The sequence below is a fragment of the Sus scrofa genome, chromosome 11, assembly GCF_000003025.6.
Source record: "Sus scrofa isolate TJ Tabasco breed Duroc chromosome 11, Sscrofa11.1, whole genome shotgun sequence".
NCBI lineage: Eukaryota > Metazoa > Chordata > Mammalia > Artiodactyla > Suidae > Sus > Sus scrofa.
The window spans coordinates 16,838,574-16,860,663 of record NC_010453.5 but is presented as its reverse complement, the minus strand read 5'-3'; the positions used below and the strand labels follow the sequence as shown (position 1 = coordinate 16,860,663).

At 45.2% G+C, this 22,090-nt stretch overlaps 1 protein-coding gene across 10 annotated transcripts in view; it reads left to right on the top strand.

Moving 5' to 3' along the window:
- RNASEH2B (ribonuclease H2 subunit B) overlaps positions 1-22,090 on the top strand; it is an 86,161-nt gene that overhangs the window by 51,296 nt on the left and 12,775 nt on the right. For 4 of the 10 annotated variants that reach the window (XM_021065141.1, XM_021065144.1, XM_021065139.1 and 1 more), the window contains 3 exon segments: positions 1,965-2,007; positions 13,451-13,531; positions 16,230-16,662. In XM_021065141.1, coding sequence (XP_020920800.1) covers positions 1,965-2,007; positions 13,451-13,531; positions 16,230-16,346 — 241 coding nt within the window. In that variant the 3' untranslated portion in view covers positions 16,347-16,662. 10 annotated transcript variants of the gene reach the window in all.

Below are 22,090 nucleotides of genomic sequence, written 5' to 3'. Positions count from 1 at the left end.
CCCAGCACTTAACTCAGAGAAGGATGAAACACAGTCTGTGTCTTTGAGGGGGCAAGAAGGGTTTGAGAATGACTCGGTTTGTGTTCTTTCCTTCACAAAGGTCTTTAATAAAATATGGAGACGTACTTTAGGCTGAAAAAATGTGTTTATTTTCTGTATTTTAGTAACTTCTTAAGACTTTATGTGTGTGATGATTTAATAGCTTTTGCTGATTCTTAAAATTTTCTCCTCTTATACATGAAGATAAAAATGACTTTTTAGTAGATTTGCTGTTTTTCGCAAATTGCATTTTAGGTCCTATTTTAAAAAACAATTAGTGGAAATTGGTTTCTGTAGGAGTGCAGTAATGTAGTATATTGAAAGCCTGCTATTCTTGCCCATTATGGTATATGACAGGATGTTGAATATGGCTCCCTGTGCTGTACACAGTAGGACCTCGTGTTTATCCGTTCTACATATAATAGTTTGCATCTACTAATCCCAAACTCCCAATCCATCCTTCCCCCACTTCTCCTCCCCCTTGGCAACCACAAGTCTGTTCTGTCTTTGTAGGTCCGTTTCTGTTTTGCAGACAAGTTCATTGGTGTCTTTGGGGTGCGGGGGCACCCATAGCATATGGAAGTCCCTCAGCCAGGGATCCAGTCTGAGCTGCAGCTGTTGACCTGTGCCCCAGCTGCAGCAACACCAAACCCTTCATCCACTGCACCAGCCTGGGGATCAAACCCACATACCAGCAGTGGCCTGAGTCGCCACAGGGGCAGCACAGGATCCTTAACCCGCTACGCAAGAGCAGGAACTCCCATTCATGTCATATTTTAGGTTTCACATATAAGTGACATCGTATAGTATTTGTCTTTCTTGGCCTTACTTCACTTAATATGAAAATCTCTAGAACCATCCATGTTGCTGCAAATGGCGTTATTCCTTTTTTGGCTGAGCAGTGGTCTCTGTGTGTGCATATACGTACATGTCTCCCACATCGTCTTTATCCAGTCATGCGTCTGTGGGCGCTTGGGTTGCTTTCATGTCTTGACTATTGCGGATAGGGCTGCTAGGAACATAGGGTGCAGGTACCTTTTTGAATTACAGTTTTCTCCAGATACATGCCCAGGAGTGGGATGCTGGATCATGTGGTAGTTCTGTGTTTAATTCTTTGAGCAACTTCCACAGTGTTTTCCACAGCGGTTGTGCCGCTTTACATTCCCACCAGCAATGTGGGGGTGCCCATTTCTCCACACCCGCTCCAGCAGTTACTGTTCACAGACTTTTAAATGATGACCATTCTGACCAGCGTGAGGTGATACCTCATTGTAGTTTTGATTTGCATTTCTCTAACAATTAGTGATACTGAGACCTTTTCATTTGCCTAGTGGCCTTCTGTTTGTCTTCTGTGGAGAAATGTCCATTTAGGTTTTTGCCCTTTTTTTCATATGCTGCTATTCAGTATTTTCCTGGATTTCTTTGTACCTTCTTATGTTGTTAAAGACCTTATGTTCCATTGTTTTTTTAGATCCTTTTCTTTTTGCTCAGTTTTTTTTTAAAGACTTGAAGAGTAAGATATGTCAATTAAACTTCTCTTTAAATAGAAGAATAGTAAAATTTTTGTGACTTTTGGTCAACAGTTAAAATAATTTTCACTTTTGAATCTGTGCTAGATTTGTGATTTATGATGAAAAAAATATAATAACAAAATGTAAATTTATAGAGGCTAAAGAAATGTGGTTCTGTTTCAACACATGAGTTGAGTTCTCATTTTGCTTTGTAGCCCAGACAATGCCAGTACAGAGAATTCAGTCACTAAATGAAGATTTATTCAGTTAGAGAAATTTCACTCTCCCTACTGAGGTGATTGAATAGTAAGATATATGGAGGTGAAACTGTGAAATACCAGTAAAACTTGATAAGTCTTACTGTTTTCTTGTCTGTGAAAACCAGGACCGTGATTTTTACTTTTTGCTCCTCAGGCTTCCAGCACCTCCAGCGTCAGTGCCAAACCCTCCATCAAAGGTAAGAAGCTGTGACTAAGGTATCTTTGGGAGACTTGGAACAAAATTACATTTTTCCACGTAAATTTAGTATATTCTAGTATATTTTAAAGCATACTTGGAGTTCCCCTGTGGCACTGTGGGTTGAGGATCCAGTCTTGTCACTGCAGTGGCTTGAGTTGCTCTATGGCTTGGGTTCCATCCCTGGCCTAGGAACTTCCATGATCCGTGAACGCAGCCAAAAAAAAAGAAGCATACTTAATCCATCTTGCATGAAGTGATGGTGGCAGACTAAAGATATACTGGGCTCTCCATCGTTATTTTTGTTTTTTGTGGATCTTACCAGAATGATAAAGTGCTATGAAAATCAAGTAAGAGTTGGTTTTAGCCAGATACCAGTGTCAAAATATTAGAGATACAAAATTAAAATTAAGTCTTCTTGGGAGTTCCCTGATGGCCTAGAAGTTAAGCTGTGGCTCAGGTTCGATCCCTGGCCTGGGAACTTACGTGTGCTGCAAGTGTGGCCCAAAAAATTGTCTTCTCCAGTGAGCTTGATCCTGTAATTAACTTTATACATCACCAGGGATACACTATGAACAACTAAAACTTATTTCATCAGATACAATTGCCACGGGCACAGAGGTGCATAGAGCATGATTTTTGCAGCACAGAGAATCCTCTGAGCAAAGGTGACCACGTTTTTTTTTTTTTTTCTATACTTGAAAAGATGAATGGGGTGTATGCGTAAGCTTTATCCGTGGAAAACCTCTCCTCTCCCAGATGTCTCAGACATGCCCTCACAGTTCCCCGGCACCATGAGTGGCAGCCTGTGTTTATCTCCCAGAAACAGGGAGTGGAGAAGCCAGTCACAACCCACACCTGATGGCAAATAGTAGCATCCCAAGGCATCCCTCAGGCACAGCAGTGAGCACGGCTCAGACCCAGGGATGTAAATCCTGCCCCAGCTCATCCAGGAGGCCGTTCTCGCGCCTGCAGAACAATGGGCGCCTTGAGAAGGAAGGCAGAGCGGGTGCCAAACAACTCCTCTTTCACTGCCTTCAAAAGCCTATGTGCTCAGGATGGTTTTATTTTATTTTATTTTTTTATTTTAGTATCCTGTCCCGTTTGGAGGTGGTTGTGGCTCTAAAATTACTCAGTGCTTGGACTTTTAGAAACGGACGTAAAATTTAAAGTGCATCCGTGTCCGTTGTGGGCCTTTTTCAGCAGACTGTCCAAGGAGATGCGTCTTTTCCTCTCTGGAGGAAAAGCGCTGCAGGCAGTCAGTTGGTTTTAGGTCTCAGGTCCTTCTAGGCCAGACCCGGGTTTCTTCCAGTGCAACAGCTGACCTCTGACAGAAGCAGCAGGGACACAGAGAAAGTTGCCTTGCTCTCTCCAAGAGAACAGGCCATTGGTTTCTCTCTTACTTCTCTCCCTCCAGAAGCTAAACACATTTCCTTCTCGCAAATCTCTCTCTCCCTTAGTAACTTAGAGATCACTGATGAATAGACTGAAACCTATTCTTTAAGGTTTTAGCCTTGGATACTGTTCCCAGAGGGTAGGGTCTTGTTTTGCCACAGAAAGAATTGAGAGACTAGACAAGGAAACCACGTAAGCGAAGCAAGGATTTATTGAGCAACGGAACACTCAGGAGGAGAGCAGGCAGGCTCAGGGGAGCAGCAGCAGTTCCTGCTGGCAGGCTGGTTATAAGCGGGTGTGGAAGTGACAGGACCGAAGGCTCATCGACGAGGGAGGGGTTTTGAGGGTCATTCCCTGCGTTTCCTCCCAGCCCCACCTTCCCGAGAGGAGGGGGTTTTTTGTCCTTGTTTGGTCTTGCTCAGATCTGTCCTGGCCTCAGCGCCTGGCGGGTCCTGCTCTGGTTGCAGGGCTGATCCCACTGCACCGAGGGCTTCACGAGGAAACGCTGACCCTCTGACCCAGAGGTTCCCTCCTTTCTTTGTGTGCCCCTAGGAGCCCTGTCATCCCAAGATGTCTTAGGGTCTCTGTCACATGACCCTGCCTCTCTTCCTGCTCCTGTCTGGCTACCTGCCGGCTCTAGCACTGCCTCCCTCAACAAGTCTGGTCCATTTACGTTTTCTCAGGGTCACAGGGTCGACAGTCCTCTTCTGCAGCTGCTTCAAGCTGAGCAGGGGCGTTGCCCCTACCCATGGGTCCAGAGCATCTTGCTCTCTGGCAGGGACAGGGTGTCGGGGTCGTCTGCACAGGCGCTGATGGAGGGTGGGGGTAGAAGGAGGCTGCGAGCCTGCCCGGCGGACGCGGACGCCGTTAGTCCCCGTCCTCCTGCGGGAGGGGCTGAAACACCTGCCGTGCCTCTTCTGTAGGGGAAGCTTGTGAACCCGGAAGAAGCAAGCTTCACAAGCAGGTGAATGAGACCGGGGCCAGGAAACAGCCAAAGCGTTACTGCGATCAGAGGTCCAAGCAAAGAACCAGGTTGAGTTTGGTTATAGCCCTCTGACCGCGGTCCCCGTGGGGTCAGCGCTGGGGTTACACTCTGCAAAGGAGTGTGGCCACTGGGCCTGTTCATGCATCTTCTGGCTGTCTCCTTCCACCTGGCCAGTGGTGCCCACAGGCACAACATGTTTTATTGATACCCGTCCCTGTTCAGCTAAGAGACAGTCCAAGGCTGGTCTGTTTTCCATCCTACGTTTGCTAAGGAACTAAGGGATCCCGACGGTGTGGGCCAGAGTAGACAGACTACAAATCCACCACCAGATGACTCCCGCCCTATAACGATGAGCGGGTCCTGGATGGACTAGAGAGTCGATAGGTCTGTCTGTCCACCTCAAGGCAACTTCATGCAACATTTTTAGGCACTTAAGTTTAAAGCCCGATGCCATCCCTTCCCTGCAGCTTTCCCCATAGGATGATTTTAGGTCCACTTAGGTCCGTCACTGTCTTACATGGAAATGGAGGGAAGAAATCTGTCAGGTTTGTCAGGTGTCTTCCAGCCTCACCACTAGGTCTGCGCATTGTACTACTGCATATGCCAAGGACATGTCAAGAAGAGCTTCAGCCATTCTCACAGGCAGCCAGGGACCCGGACCGCAGGGACTTTGCCCTCTGGGGTTGCCTTAGCTACCATTTGACTAACTCATCACGTTCGATTTTGTGGAAATATAAAATGCAGCCTATTGGCACACACTGTAGCTTAAAAGAAATGGAAACTTTCTTAGATCATTGCACGGCGGCTGTACACAGTGCCACACAGTGGCCAGTGCCTGTTTTCCGATACTGACCGCCCTTTTAGAGAAAGGGAACTAGGACCTAAGAGGGCCCTGGGACTAGAAGATGCCTGTTCCAGGGGACTCCCCCCCTCCAGCCCCCGGAATACAGGGATCACTTATTGGCCATAGACTCCATGGAGAAATCTAGAAGGTGACTCATCCTGGGGACCATGGATGCTCGGATGGGGGCTGGCAGGATTGCTACCCCCACACTGGCCAAGGTTGGCAGGACTCAGTAGACAGGGATGCTGCTCCTGACCTGGGAACCCCTAGAGGGACACCCTGCCGGTGGTGCTCCTCCTTTTTTAGGAGCCTTTTCTCCCTGAGGGGTGGATGGAAGCCCCTCCTCTGTCCCTGAGGACTCACCCTCCGGGTGTACTCTAAGCCACTGGGACAAGGTTCCTCTAGATTCTTTAAAACAGAAAAGGCTCGTTGTCTTTTGTGATACAGCCTGGCCCCAAAGTCACCTTGAGGACAGTGAGGCCTGGCTGGAGAATGGAAGCCTCACGCTTAATACCATCCTGCTGTTGGACATTTTTCCCAAAAGGCAGAAAAAAAGGACAGATTCTTTATGGCCTTGAGAGAGAACCTGGGCTGTGCACGTCCCGTGTTAGGGAACCTTGCCAGCGGCGGCCACTCAGACTGTACAGAAGCCCCCTCTGGGAGCATCTCTGGACGAAAACAAGTCTCAGACAGAAGACCCAAGTCCTAAAACTCTCTCACCGTCTCCACCCGCTCCGCGCCGAATACAGCTGCCAAACCAGAGGTGCAGCCAGAGCGCCTTTGCCCCCTCCAGGAAGTAGTAGGCAGACCTCAGGGAATTGCCCGAGTCGGTACCCCTTTTTCTTTGTCCGGCCTCAACCAGCGCCACACTCGCTTGGGCAGATTCTTGGGAATGAACCCCAGAGACTGGCCCTTTCCTTCGACCTTACTTGGAAGACCCTGAATGCTGTCATTTCCGCTGCCACACCACTGAGGAAAAGACCGGTGTTTGGGCACATGCTCAAGCTTATGCTGACGGATTAGACCTCATCCGACCCAGTTATCACCCGGCGGGCATGACGGCGGTGCCACCGATTGATCCCAGTTGGGACTATCAGCCGGGCCAGTCTGCTATCTGTACAGAGACCACATGACCCTTTGCCTCATGGAAGGGCTGAGACGGTGCATAATTAAACCTGTTGCCTATGATGAGGTTGAAGAGATCACCCGAGGTCAGGACGAAAATCCAGCCCCATTTCAGGCCCGGTTGGTAGATGCCCGCAGAAAGTAAACAAACCTGGACCCAGACACTGTCAAGGGCGACAGCTTGCAACTTATTTCATTACCTAGTCAGCCCCTGACGTCCATCAGAAGCTTCAAAAGCTTGCCCTGGGGCCCCAGACCCTCTCGGTCTCCTTAGCGAGACCGCCTTCGGTGTCCTTAACAATAGAGACCCGGCCGAGGAAGAAGGGAAGGAACGGCGTGACCCACGAAGGGCCTGTCTGCTGGCCAAGCTGCTGGCGCCCTCACGACAGGACCAAGCCCACCTCCTAGCCACCCCAGCGGCACTCCCAGAAGACCCCTGCCGGGTAAAGGAGCTGGTTTGAGCTGTGAGAGCCCCAGGCACAGGAGCCAGGAATGCCCAGCCTCCACCCAAGATGCCATGCCCACTGTGTAAGAAGATGGGCCGCTGGCAGGGAACGCCCTCAGCTCTGACGGGAGCAGGGACCTTTCCCCCCGCCAGTCATGGCAGTGGCTGACTGACGTGACCCAGGACCACCCAAGGCTCCCAAGAAGACTCATCGTCACACAGGAGTTGCTGTGGGTGACCACGGACGTGGCAGCTGAGCCTGTCCAGTTTCTAGTGGACACCGGAGCCACTTACGCTGTCCTGACTTCTCCCGTGAGGCCCCTTGCCGCTGAAACCTGCTCTGTTGTCGGAGGAGAAGGAAGGCGCAAACTGAAACACTTCGCCACCCCTGTAGCTCCCACCTGAGGAGAGACCCCCGTAACGGCTCGCGAGTTCCTTGTCATGCCTGCACGCCCCAGCCCCTTATCGGGAAGAGGCGTCCTCTCAGCCTTGGGGGCAATTCTTACTCTCCCTGAAAACCAAAACCAAGACCCATTTTCAGCTGGACTGTGCCTTACACAAGGCCCAGAGAGTCCAGCCCGGAATACTTCCCCAGAAAATGAAAAACTTACAGATCCACAGGTCTGAGATCAGGGAGTCCCAGGATGGGCAAAAGTAGCCACTCCTGTAAGAATCACCTTAACAAGAGGCTAATGACGTCCCTTCCAGGCATTTGCACCCATAAAACCAGAGGCTCGATGAAGCCTCAAACCCCTCTTCTCAAAAGTCATCAAATGTGGGCTTTGGTTCTGTGCGAGTCTCCTTGTAAATCCTCCCAGTCCTGCCTGTCCACAGACCAAACGGGGACTATGAAATGGTCCACGATCTTCAAAGCGTGAATAAAGCTGCGACTCCTCTTCACCTGATCACTCCCAATCCATATACCATCCTTAGACCCCGGAGCTCACAGCCTGGTTTACAGTCCTTGATCTTAAAGATGCCTCTTCTCTTTATGTTCACTCTGATCCCCAGGACCTTTTTGCCTTGGAATGGACTCATCTACATACGAATAGGACCCAACAGCATGTCCCCAGGGTTCCCGGACAGCCCGCACCCGTTGGGCAATGCCCTAGCAAAGCAACCGGCGGAACTCAAGTTCGAGACGAGGGCATTACTGCAATATGTAGATGAACTCCTTTTGTTCAGCCGCTCGAAGGAACCAAAAACCCACCCTTTCCTGGGCTCTCGGGGCTCTAAAGTAGCCCCACGGAAAACCCAGATTTCCTCCCAGAGGGAATGTGTTCTGCCAGGAAAGGACGCCCTATGACCCTGTGGAAGAAGGCAGTCCTCCACCTATACCGCCATCCGAAGAAGACAGGACCTTTCTAGGAATGGCTGGATTTTGAAGGATTTGGATTCCTGGGTTTGGTCTCCTGGCAAATCCATTATATGAGGCCCTAAAGGGATGGGACTTAGAACCTGCAGGTTGGATGGCCATTTACAAAGAGCATGTGGTCAGGTGAAGGTCGTCCCGACCAGCGCCCCAGCCTAAGGGATCCCACAGCTGAACAAGCCCTTTGTCCTCTTTACCCTGGAAAGCAGGGAATAGCCCTGGGAGTTCTCACCCAAGAGGTGGGACCAATCCCACGGCCAGTGGCATATCTCTCCAAGCAGCTGGACCCTCAGATGGCTAGGCTATCTGAGGGCTGTAGCAGCCACAGCCGTGCTAGTTAAAGAAACCACAAAACCCAGCATGGGTCCACCCTTAAAGATATTGACCCCTAATGAGGTACAGGGAATACTAGAAATGAAGGGACACCAGTGGCTGACTGGAGGCCACCTCACAAAATACCGGACCCCCCCCCCGCTGGAGTCTCCAAAAGTGACCTTTACGGCATGTCAGACCCTAAATCCAGCCACCCTGATGCCAGTGGGAAGCCCAGAGAAACGAACTCATTCTTGCACTGAGACCATCGAACAGGTGGACTCTAGCGACCTAACCTCAGGGACCAGCCCCTCAGGCCCCCAGTGTTTTACTGATGGAAGTAGCTCCGCACAAGACGGCGTCCGCAGGTCGGCGTGCGCAGTAGATCTGCGTAAGTTCATGGACGCCAGTGCCCTGCCACCGCAACTCCCGGCACAGAAAGTCGAGCAAGTAAGGCCAGAGAGACAAAAGGATCAATGTCCTCACAGAGTCTAAGTATGCATTTTTGGTGTCGCAAGCACATGGTGCCATTCGTAAGCACAGGGGGTCCCTAACTGCATGGAGGTCTTCAATCCAGCTCTGCCAGGAGATCTTAGAAACCTCAGAGGCGACGCAAGACCCTCAGGAGGTGGCAGTTATCCATGGCAAGGGACCTCAAAAAGGAAACACAGACATTATAAAAGGAACCAAGCTGGCAGAGAGGACAGCGCTTAAAACCCTTCTCCTTACATCACTTCGCCCCCCGTGTACCAACCCCCGGCTCGCCTTGGCCATCCCAGTCCACAATCAAGGGAACCAAGTGGCCCAGAACTAGGGGATCCCAAAAAGGCCCCGAAGGAACACGCAGTCATGCTGCCCAGAGCTTTACAAGGGAAAATTTAAAAAGCAGGCCATGACTCCTCTCGTGTGGGCAGGGGTGCTCTGACTAGCCGGGCAGAGAAAGCCCTCTCTGGCATGGACTTTTCTAGACTATCCTAGAGGTCACAGGGCCTGTAGTATATGATCCCATAATAGCCCAGGTGGGCGGTCTGAGCAGGGAGGGGTATGTGCAGTAATCGATAAAACATGTTGGGTTAAGGACCCTACGTCTCTGTGAGGATGCACGTTCGATCCCCGGCCTGGCTCAGCGGGTTGGGGATCCATTGTGGCCACAAGCTGTGGCATGGGTCGCGGATGTGACTCAGATCCTGTGTTGCCGTGGCTGTGGCGTAGGCCTCAGCTATAGCTCTGATTCGACCTCTAGCCTGGCAGATTCCGTATGCCCTGGGTTCCGCCATAAAAAGAAGGAAAAAAATGTCACACTTACATGGGCACCACTGGCCAGGTGGAAGGAGACAGCCAGAAGATGCATGAACAGGCCCAGTGGCCACACTCCTTTGCAGAGTGTAACCCCAGCGCTGACCCCATGGGGACCGCGGTCAGAAGGCTGTAACCAAACTCAACCTGGTTCTTTGCTTGGACCTCTGATCGCAGTAACGCTTTGGCTGTTTCCTGGCCCCGGTCTCATTCACCTGCTTGTGAAGCTTGCTTCTTCCGGGTTCACAAGCTTCCCCTACAGAAGAGGCACGGCAGGTGTTTCAGCCCCTCCCGCAGGAGGACGGGGACTAACGGCGTCCGCGTCCGCCAGGCAGGCTCGCAGCCTCCTTCTACCCCCACCCTCCATCAGCGCCTGTGCAGACGACCCCGACACCCTGTCCCTGCCAGAGAGCAAGATGCTCTGGACCCATGGGTAGGGGCAACGCCCCTGCTCAGCTTGAAGCAGCTGCAGAAGAGGACTGTCGACCCTGTGACCCTGAGAAGATGTACATGGACCAGACTTGTTGAGGGAGGCAGTGCTAGAGCCGGCAGGTAGCCAGACAGGAGCAGGAAGAGAGGCAGGGTCATGTGACAGAGACCCTAAGACATCTTGGGATGACAGGGCTCCTAGGGGCACACAAAGAAAGGAGGGAACCTCTGGGTCAGAGGGTCAGCGTTTCCTCGTGAAGCCCTCGGTGCAGTGGGATCAGCCCTGCAACCAGAGCAGGACCCGCCAGGCGCTGAGGCCAGGACAGATCTGAGCAAGACCAAACAAGGACAAAACCCCCTCCTCTCGGGAAGGTGGGGCTGGGAGGAAACGCAGGGAATGACCCTCAAAACCCCTCCCTCGTCGATGAGCCTTCGGTCCACACCCGCTTATAACCAGCCTGCCAGCAGGAACTGCTGCTGCTCCCCTGAGCCTGCCTGCTTCTCCTCCTGAGTGTTCCGTCGCTCAATAAATCCTTGCTTCGCTTACCGGGTTTCCTTGTCTAGTCTCTCAATTCTTTCTGTGGCAAAACAAGACCCTACCCTCCAGCCACACGTAGAGGGCCACAGACAATTCGTAAATGAATCAGCACCACTCTGTTCCAGTAAAACTTTATAACAACAGCTGGACTAGGTCCGTGGGCAGGACTTTATTTACCAAGCCGGTTTTAGATCTCAGCATCTCGGTTCTCCTACATCTCAGCTTCATGCCCTGGATTATTTTAGTTGCTTTCTGAGGTTTCCTGCTCCATTGTGTCTTCCTGGGGTTCCAGCAGGCACATTGCAAACTGAACAGACCATGTGTTACATGAGCATAACATCTTCTGCTAGCTTTCCTGTCTGTGTCCAGGGTTTCGTTGATTTTTGCACCGTGTAGTTGCTTGTTTGCGGGAAGTGATGTTCCAGTGGCTATTGGATTTCTTTGTATCTATGTTGTAATCCATAGCATGGGGGAGCCTGTCATCCTTAATATATTTTGCGTTATTTTCTTACTATTTCATTTGCCTCTGTTGAGGCTCAGCTTCCAGACTCACAGCATTGTTCTTTTAGATTTATTGGATTTATGGCTGTCAGTTAGCAGAGCTAAATGCGATCAGTGAATCTGGAGATGCGCCCAAGTTCTTTCTTTGCAAATCATTTGTAAGAATGATAGGACCAATCTTACCATTAACTTCTGTGTTCTCTTCTGTCTGCCCTTCTCTTTCCAGAACTGTACACATTTAGTCAGACTCTTTGTTACTGTCTTTCTGGGCTGCTTTTCTATTTCTTCTGAAACATTCCCAAATCTGTCGTGATTCAGTCTTTTAAATAACAAAAACTTAAGTAAAAGTAACAATTTTTTAAAATATATATATTTTAGGTCCACACATGCAGCATGTGAAAGTTCCCAGGCTAGGGGTCAGATCAGAGCTACAGCTGCCAGCCTGTGCCACAGCCACAGCAATGCCAGGTCCAAGGCCAAGGATGGAACCTGCATCCTCATGGATACTAGTCCGGTTCATTACCACTGAGCCACAGTGGGAACTCTTGTAACAATTATATTTTTTACACAACATATATTCAACAGTGTGCTGGGGGTAACATCCCACTGGCTCCCACAGTCTTTTCTCCTTTTCATGAGTCCCTACAACTAGTGTCTTGTTTGATAGTGAACCATCCAAGCACCCAAACAAGTCAGTTTTCATAGTGAATGTTTTATAAGGAAGTACATTTTGCCATAAGCTCCTGCTGTGAGCATTTTTTTACTTGCCTTATTGGTGAAAAGCGAATATCTCCTAGTTTTATGACAACATCTGTATGAGAACAAATTGTCACAGAAAGGGGAAGCAAACATGCTCATAGCTTTAAGCTTTTTGCAGTTTGAAAGTTTTGTAGCAACTTTCCTCATTATTACCTGTGAGTCCTGCTCTCCTTTCTCCTAAAAAATATGCACACCTAACACCCTGGACTGTCTTAATTTAAGTAGAAACGTGTGTTCTGAAGCAAGTTGCTTGCATGCATACAATCACTTGTCTGGTAGCTAGTCACGTGCGATAACCTAGTCTTATTCTTTCAAAGATTCAATCGCTAGAGGTTGCCTGTGGCCAAGAGAAGGTTTTGCCACATTATTTGAAAAATTCCTAGGATGCCCTTCTGTTTTTCATGGTGAAGGATTTCAAGACATGTTGTATCTGCTTGTGTTATACACATGCTGTGGCATCTTTTAGCACCAACTCAGTCCTTTGTTTAGTGAAAGTGGGGTGTGAAGAGCGATGCTGGAATAAATCTGTATTTCCTCGGGTGGGTCCGTGTTGAGTCTCAACCCAGCATCTCCACAAAGAGCTTGAAAATCTGTGAAAATCCAGTTAGTTCTCCTCGTTAAACATCAAGACTTATCTGCCCTGCTGTGTGCCTTTTACGTGATAAATGTGCCGCAACTCCTGCTTTAATGTGAAGAGAAAGGCCATGGTTTAGCCCTTGAGAAGATTCTCACATCAATAGATGGGTGCAGGATGCTCAGAGGTACAGGCCGACTTAGTTGTGTTGGGTCCACTAGAAAGAGCACTTGTACAGAAGCTGAGACCCAAGCCCTCTGCTTGGAGGCTTTAATCTATTCATTTACCCTCCGTACTTCCTTCTGCTGGCTGCTTGCTTTTGTTTTTATGTGAGTGAAAGGAGATAATTCAGTTGGAAGGGGGTAAGAACATGAAGCTGTGCAAAGATGGTAAGAATCCCAGTGTTCGTCCTGTGTCCCACGTGGACGTCGCACCAGCCGTGGAGGTGAAAGAAGTGGGGGTTCTGGCTGGCCCCTGGCCCCCTTAAAGAAAACTTGGCTTCTTTGCCTGCATTTACCCCTTTAGACTGTCCTGGAAGTCAGCAGTCACCTGGATGCCTCCCCACCCCCCGCCCCATCCAGCCCTGGTATAGACAGTAGGTGATTGTGCTGCTAGACAACCTAAGGGCTGGGTCATGGGCTTGCCTCGTCACATCCCCCTGTCACAAGGCTGCTGCTTGGGAGGGACATCTGCCCTGGTTCCTAGATAACTGGCAAAAAGCGAGTTACGTACTTTGTGAAAAGGAAGCCCTTTGCAGGGTCCGCTGCTCCATTTGTCCTCGATGTGGGTCCGAACTGCACGTGTTTCTAAGGGGCTGATGTAAGCGTCCGGGTGGCGTTTGACACCACTTCACTGCTCTAACATTGCAGAAAGTAAAGTTATCAGATGAGCCCGTAGAAGCAAAAGAAGATTACACTAAGTTTAACAGGAAAGATCTGAAGACTGTAAAGGTACGTCTGCCGGGCGCTCCAGTTCCGCGGGTGATGCCCCCCGGGGGCACCCGGGCACAGTTGCATGCGTGATTGTGAGTTTATCATTTTAACCGTGAAGAATTATTAACTGGCATGTCTGTGACTTAAGCCCTCAAACTTGTGCAAATATCAAGCCAGGAAGGAAGGCTTTTTACTCATAAAGACAGGCAGCATGCTTACTGGCAAGAGTGAGCCTCACCTTTGCAGTGTGTTCAGAGCGATAGTGTTGGGCAGAGGGAGGGGCTCCAAAGGGAGTTTTTTTGTTGATTCTGCTGTCCAGCAGCTTCCCAGAAATTACGATACTGATAAAAATGATCAATAACCCCAAAATTCAGCAATCACCCAGCAAATGTTTTCATAACATTTCTTATTAAGCTTTCTCTTATACATCATTCTTAATACATACATAGCTTTTCAAATTGGCATATATATATGAATATGTGTGTGTGTGTGCATATATGTTTGTATGTATATAGTTCGAGGTTCTGCCCTTTTCATTTAGCACTATGTCCTGAAAATTTTTATGTCATTAAGCTTTCTTTGAAAAATTATTAGTGGTTTCATGGTGTTCAGTCATGTGTGTTATTTCATCATATGGAATATAATCTGTTTAACCATTCCCCTGTTTTTGGACACAAGTTACTTCTGGTTTTTTTTTTGTTTGTTTTTTTGTTTGTCTTAATGAAGTGATAAACATTCTTATCTAGAGTCGGCATCCTAATTATTTTATTAACACGGCTTAAAACTAAGAGTAAAAGCTTAGAGCTTTCCCCATGATTACTGAGGTACATATATGTAGCTAAAATGCTTTCCCAAAATGTAAAAGAAATTTATACTCCTAGCCACTGTTGCTGATGAGTATTCATCTCACATTCCTAATGACACTGTGTATCATTTTTATTTTTGAAAATTTTTCCTGTTCAAATTATGCTACATTTTTTTCTTTTTTTAAAGATTTTTATTTTTTCCATTTTAGCTGATTTAGGATGTTCTGTCCGTTTCTACCATATACCAGAGTGACCCAGTCATACACATATATATTCTTTTTCTCACGTTATCCTCCATCGTGTTCCGTCACAAGTGACTAGATGTAGTTTCCTGTGCTAGACAGCAGGTCGCATTGCTTAGTAGGCTGTATTTCTTTAGCTGTTTTTCCAGATGCTTATTGCCCATCTGCATTTTTGCAACTCGTCAATTCCCTTAGCTGTTGTTATACTGTGATAGCGATGTTTTTCTTATTGATTTGTAAGAGCTTGTTAAGGTTATTAGCACTTTTCATGACGTATGTGGTACCGAGAATTTTCCAATTTGTTTAGCCTTTTCATTTGACTTTTTAACTGCTTTAGGTTTTTCTGAGGATGAAATAGAAAGCATTTTTAAATGATTTTCTCAAATAATTTTCGCCTTTTTTTTTTTAATGTTCAGAAAGACCTTGCCTGTCCCAAGATACGTTAACTTCCACCTAGATTTTAACAGCACTTACTCCTCTTAGATTTAATGTTTTTTCAAAAATTGTATTCTTTAATCTACGTGTAATGTATCTGGACATGGGCTATCAGGGGATGATCCAACTTGAGATAGGGCTAAATAGCTGGTTATCCTAATGCTTTCTGTAAGTAGACGTGTTTTTTGAGTTTCTCTCTGAGGAGTGTTTGTACCCCACCCTTCCAAGTGCTGCTTCCTGTTGTTGGCGCTTGGGCACAGCACCAGTGAGGTAAGAGGTTGCACCAAGATGTCAGTTAAATGCAGGGGAGAGAGGATGAATTGTCTCAAAGAGACTCACTTTTCCCCATCCAGCCAAAAAAATAAGCCTGCGAAATTATAAGTGACAGAATGTAAAAAGCAAATTTTTAGGAATCGTATACTGATACTTTGGCAGTGCCTGTGCCTTACGGTTCCCAGGGAGACAGATGAATTTTTTTTCTTTGCTGATTCCCATCATTAATGCATTTGCTGAACACGTCGTGATGCACTGAAGTAGGCTCAGCTGCTGTTTCCCTTGTGCCAGTGCTTGTTTTAGGACATGGCAAAACAAAACAAAACAAAACAAAAACAGTGACCAGGAAGAGATAGAATTTTAAGAGGCAGAGTTCTTTGGAGTCAGCTTTTTGGAAAGTTGTGTGTGTGTGTGTGTGTGTGTGTGTTTGTGTGTTTTGTTTCTTTGTTTGTTTTTGGAGGAAAAAATGGCAGGGCTCTCCTGCTTGTCCTGGATGCCTTGCAATACAGGTTATCTCTCGAATATAATAGCTTTGTCCTTGGTTTCCCATGGAGCCTGTGAATAAAATCAGATGGTGGATTGTTGTGAATTATTCATCGTGTGGTAATACAAGGCCGTAATTCCTCCCTCTGACAACTGCAGCCTGTGTCAGTCCCATTGTTTGTGTCCGAGCACTTAACGCACCCTCGGGAGTTACTTCCCTGAAAGCAAACCGGGGGTTGTAGCATTTCACTCCTTAGAATCCTTAGAAGGCGGCAGTTTTGTCTCCTGCCTCTAAACACATTTTGTCTCTTAAGTTTGAATTCCGACTAGAAATCAGAACTTTTAAAAATAATCATTTCCTGATGAAGCATGTTAGCAGCTAATCCTTACTTCCCTTAATGAGCCTTGAGACATGCATGCTCTTGTTTGATTTGCGTGACATTCGTAACAATTGTCCTCTCTCATTTTCATTAACAGAAAAATAGCAAAATGACTGCATCTCAGAAGGCTTTGGCTAAAGTTGACAAGAGTGGAATGAAAAGTATCGATTCCTTTTTTGGGGCAAAACTTGTTAAAAAAGTTGGAAAGATCTGAAACTTTGAACATGAAATCTAGCAAAAACACTCGCCTTCTACATGTTCCGTTTTCATCCTTCCTCCATGCCGTTGTACTTCCTGACCCTTAATTGCCACCTTTGGGGGGAAAAGTACGAATAAGGGGCATTTTTCAGAGTCACTTGACCATTTCTTTGTGTTCGATTTCTGTGTTCCTAACAAAATGTGGGAAAGTAATGGTATAACCTCATGGCTTGTGGCCTTTGGAGTTTTATTTGACATCATGAAAAATAATCAAGGGAATAGAGTCAACCTCTGGCATCGCAGGTTCCTCAATAAACTGACGTGTGACAGTATTTGAGTGTGTGCCTGTTATGTTCTGCAGCTCTGCACGTGGGACCCTCAGCAGTGTGTTTTCCGTGTACTCAGAGAAATCACAGAACACAACGATCAGATAAAAAATACTGCTTTGGGTTTATGTTTTTTAGTTTTTGGGTTTTGGTTTGCCACACCCATGGTATATGGGACTTCCCAGGCCAGGGATCGAACCTGAGCCTCAGCTGCAACTTCCGCCACAACTGTGGCAACACAAATCCTTAACCTGCTGCACCACAGCAGAAACTCTTTTTTAAAAGTTTCAGTTTTGGGTAACTCTTTTGTTTAATGTATTTTCTGTGTTATGAATATATGTTCTTTGTAGAAAATAGAGAAAAGTGTAAAACAAAAATTAAAATCTTCCAACTTTTAATTACTCGGAGATAATAGGGTACATTTCCTTTTAATACTTTTTAAAGGAATTATAATAGTAATTTTAGAAATTTTTTTCTTGACATCATTTTGTGAACATCTTCCCAGGCTACCAAAGGATTTTCATAAATACACTTGTTTAAGTATTCATTTATTTGAATTTTTGATTTTTTTTTTACTTTTTCATTATTTGAATATTTGATTACTTAAGGGCCATGACCCTGTTTTGGACATTCGTATTATTTTCAAATATTTATTGTTGAGAGAATCAGATTTTATGTGAATATTTGTCCACATCTTTTATTGTTTCCTTAGAATGGCTTTTTAGATGTGGGCTTACTGATTCATAACTAAGTTTTTCAAATATGTACTTGTGGGAATACATTTCCCAGAAAGGTTGTAGAACCTTACGCTCTAACAAAAGATGGTATGAATCCTTAGCTTTTTTAGTGCCATCTTGTTGACTTTGAATGTTGTCTTTGAAAATAAATGGAAAAAAGGCATGTTATTGTGGTTTTAATTCACGTACTGCTGATCAGAAGTATTCCTAAAACACACACGCACACACGTGCACACACCCTCAAAGTCGAGTGTTACATTTCATTCAGGAAACTTGCTGAGGACTACAGCCTGGAACACAGCTCCTCAGCTCTGAGGAACTGTTCCAAAGAGACAAGGGAGGAGCTAAGATATAAAGGAATTTCCACTGAAAAAAAACAAAACAAATGTAGTCAAATATCAGAAGAGTTGTGATCTCACACACACACATACCCACACACACACAGACATCTCAAGTCAGTGATTTTCGTCCTTCGCTGTGTGTGGGAAGGTGCAGAAGTCTGGGCCCACTGAATCTGTTCCTTGGATATCTGTCCTAACAAGGGCCAGTATTCCGGGTGTTTTGAGGAGGGGAAGGGAGCTGCTGTGGCTGACAGCTTGGTGGCAGCAACGTGTGTTGACTGAGATGGCAGGCAACATTTTTTTGTCCACACGGCATTGTTCTTTTTTTCACAATTACCTGTCATTTACCATCCTCTGTTAAATTGTTAGAGTGTCAGTATTTTTCTTCTTGACTCTAAAAGTATTCTCTAACTTGGAGTTCCCATCGTGGCTCAGTGGTTAACGAATCCGACTAGGAACCATGAGGTGGCGGGTTCGATCCCTGCCCTCGCTCAGTGGGTTAAGGATCCGGCGTTGCCGTGAGCTGTGGTGTAGGTCGCAGACGCGGCTTGGATCCCGCGTTGCTGTGGCTCTGGCGTAGGCTGGCAGCTACAGCTCTGATTCGACCCCCAGCCTGGGAACCTCCATATGCCGCAGGAGTGGCCCTAGAAAAGGCAAAAAAGACCAAAAATAAATAAAAGTATTCGCTAACTTAAGGAATTAATTTTTGTCCACCATGTTTTTTCTTGGTTTGTGGTTTGTCTTTAATTTCATGTATGATTTTTGTTCGTGCAGATATTTTGGTTTTTGTGTAGCCATGTATAAATAAACTTCTTTACCTAGATGTTATACTTAGAAAGATTTCTCTTTATAGGAAAGTTAACTAGTTACCTTCTTTCTAACTTTAATAGTTAATTTTTGTTTTATGTTTAGTTACTTAAATCATCTCTAGAATTTACATTCAATTATGTTGTAAGATAAAGCTCCACTGCGATTATTTTCTCACCTGTTTATTTTTTCCATTTGATTTGTAGGATTATTTTGTCAGGTTCTAAGGGTACATTCTAATGGGATGAGATTTTTTTTTTTAGACCCATAAATTATTTTGAGAAAAACACGTCTTTACCAAAATTCAGTGTTCTTATTCAGGAATATGGTATTTTTCTATATTCACTAAAATCCTAATCATACCTTTGGCTAACATTTAGTTCTTCCTCTTCATGTTGATTCTAGATGCTTCTTTTTAGGGAAATCACTAGGTATTTTTTTGTTGCGATTAATGAAATCTTTTTTTTCCCTGTTACATCTTCTTTTTTTTTTTTTTTTTTTTTTGGCTTTTCTAGGGCCACTCCCGTGGCATATGGAGGTTCCCAGGCTAGGGGTCCAATCGGAGCTGTAGCCGCCGGCCTACGCCAGAGCCACAGCAATGCCAGATCCGAGCCATGTCTGCGACCTGCACCACAGCTCACGGCAATGCCAGATCCTTAACCCGCTGAGGAAGGCAAGGGATCGAACCCACAACCTCATGTTTCCTAGTTGGATTCGTTAACCACTGCGCTGCAGCAGGAACTCCAAAAAGTTTTACATTTTATATTTATCTTTTAAATAACTAATTCACTAAACTATTAATCTTAATTTTTTTCTTTTTTTTTCTTTTTTTTTTATCTTTTTAGGACTGCACCCAAGGCATATGGAGGTTTCCAGTCTAGGGGTTGAATCAGAGCTGTAGCCATGGGCCTATGCCACAGTGACAGCAACACCAGATCTGAGCCACATCTGCGACCTACGCCACAGCTCACGGCAATGCCAGATCCTTAACCCACTGAGTGAGGCAAGGGATTGAACCTGTGTCTTCATGGATGCTAGTCAGATTCATTTCCATTGAGCCACAATGGGAACACCAACAATTTTTATTTTCTTCATATTGGGTTTTCAATGCATAATAAGGTATGTAATCTTAAAAACTGTGTGCAATTCTTGTATCTTTTATATCATATTACAAGGGTAAGACTAGAGTGGTATTGAAGAATAATATGTAATAGGAGTTATCATTGCCTAGTTTGTGGTTTTATTAATATGTGTGACCATTCATTCTACCCAAGCTGCTGTTAATGGGATAAAGAATATTTATCTTAGATATTTCATTTTATACTTAGATTCCCTAAAGTTTTAGTTAGTAATAGGTATGGTTGCTTAGATATCTTTCTGGCACCTCTTGGGATGACTGTGGAGTTTTTATCACAATTAAACTCTGCTTGACTTGCTACACTAAGCCCTACTTGGCAGCAGATAAATGATAGCATAATGGATGCTCCCTATCTGGTTTGACTGTTGTCAAATCTACTTCTCAATTAGGTCTTCTAGGATTTCATTTATAATTTTTGCCTCTATATTCAAAAGCAATATTGCTGTTAGGTTTTAGTGTTAGAATTATGCTAGCTCTTGATATTTCCCAATGTTCTAGAAGGAATAAGATAAGAATAAGAATATTCTATTCCTGGAAAATTTTAAAGAACATCAGTGTTAAAACTGTCTAGCACTGAGCCTTCTTTTGCTGTCTTATTTAATCTGGAAAATTTCTCTATTTTTGGTCTCACTTGATCTTGACATTTTTGAAGAGTACAGGCTGGTTATTTAGTAGAATGTTCCTCGGTTTGAGTTTACCTAATGTTTCCTCTTGATTAGTCTCAGGTTTTACCTTTCGGGCACCCACAGCAGTAATGATGCATTGTTGTCAGTGTACCATGTCAGGAGTCCCATGACCTAATACCAGGGGTATTAACTTTAATCACTTGACAAAGGTGGTGTCCATCAGGTTTATTCACTGTAGAGTTAGAATTTTTCTCCTTGTAATTAATAAGTAATGGGTGGATAAATACTCTGGGACTTTTAAGTATCTACTTCTCAGTCAACATTCATGCACAAGTTTTAAAATAAAACTACCAATGATTTTTCCAACCCTATCATTTCTCTATATTTATTTCTTTTTACATTCAGTTGGCATTTTTCAGAAGACTTGTAGATTATTTTATCCAATGAATTAAATTATATTTTTCTGTTGTTCATATTGTCCCAGAAGGGCCAGTAGGAGTCCCGTCAAGCTGGCAACTGTGTCTTTTTGGTATGTTTCCATCATTTTCTTCTTTTTTTTCTTTTTATGGCCATTCCTGCAGCATGTGGAAGTTCCCAGGCTAGGGGTCAAATTGGAGCCGAAGCTGCAGGTTTATGTCCCAAGCACAGCAATTCTGGATCTGAGCTCCCTCTGTGACCAGTGCTGCAGCTTGCAGCAATGCCAGATCCTTAACCCACTGAGCCAGGCCAGAGAGTGAACTCACACCCTCATAGATACTATGTCATGTTCTTAACCCACTGAACCACAACAGGAACTCCAGCTTTCCATCATTTTTTAATACTTATTACTTCTTCTGCAAGAGGGTGATCCAGGCTCTTCATGTACTTTCCCTACCAAGCCATGGAATCTGCCTTTTCCCCAAGGAGCCAAGGTTCATTTTGAAGGAGAATGGTAGTTAGAAACCAAGATCCAGACAAGAAGTGTACTCATTGCTGCTATTGATCTATAGTTTTTGTAGATTTCCTTTATCAGATCGGGGAAGTTATCATCTGTTCACTGAGAGTTTTAATCATGATTGAATATTGAATTTTATCAAATAGTTTTTTCTTCATCTAGTGAGATGATCATGCAGTTTTCTTTAGTAAAGGAATATCTCTTAATATGTGAAATAGGATTTATGGTCGAATGCTGAACTTTACATTCCTGGGATAAACCCTACTTGGTCTTTTCATATATATAGCATTATATCTTACTTCCTAGTATTTTGTTAAGGATTTTTGTCTGTTCATGAGGGATATTGGTCCATAGTTTTCCTTATTTGTAATGACTTTGTCTCGTTTTGGTATCAGAGTAAAACTGGCCTTATAAAGAGGAGTTGAGGAGTAGTGCTTCATCACCTGTTTTCTGAGTCTTTGTAAGATTAGTATTGTCTTTCCCTTTTATGCTGCACAGAATTCACCAGTAAAGCCATTTGGGCCTGGAATTTTTATTTCTGGGAAAGTTTTTAATTACTAATTCAATGTCTATAATAGAAACTATTATTTTCTCCTTTTTCTTTTGCCAGTTTTAGTAATTTATGTCTTTCAAGAAATATGTCTATTCCATCTAGTTGTCAGATTTATTGACATAAGTCGTTTCTTTTTATTGTCTGTAAATCTGTAGTGGTATTCCTTCTTTCATACCTGATATTGGTCATTCGTGTCTTTTGTTTGCTTGATTATTTTTATGAAATTTGGAAAAACTCGTGGCCAGTATTTCTTTAAATACTTTTCTGTGGAGTTCCCGTCGTGGTGCAGTGGAAATGA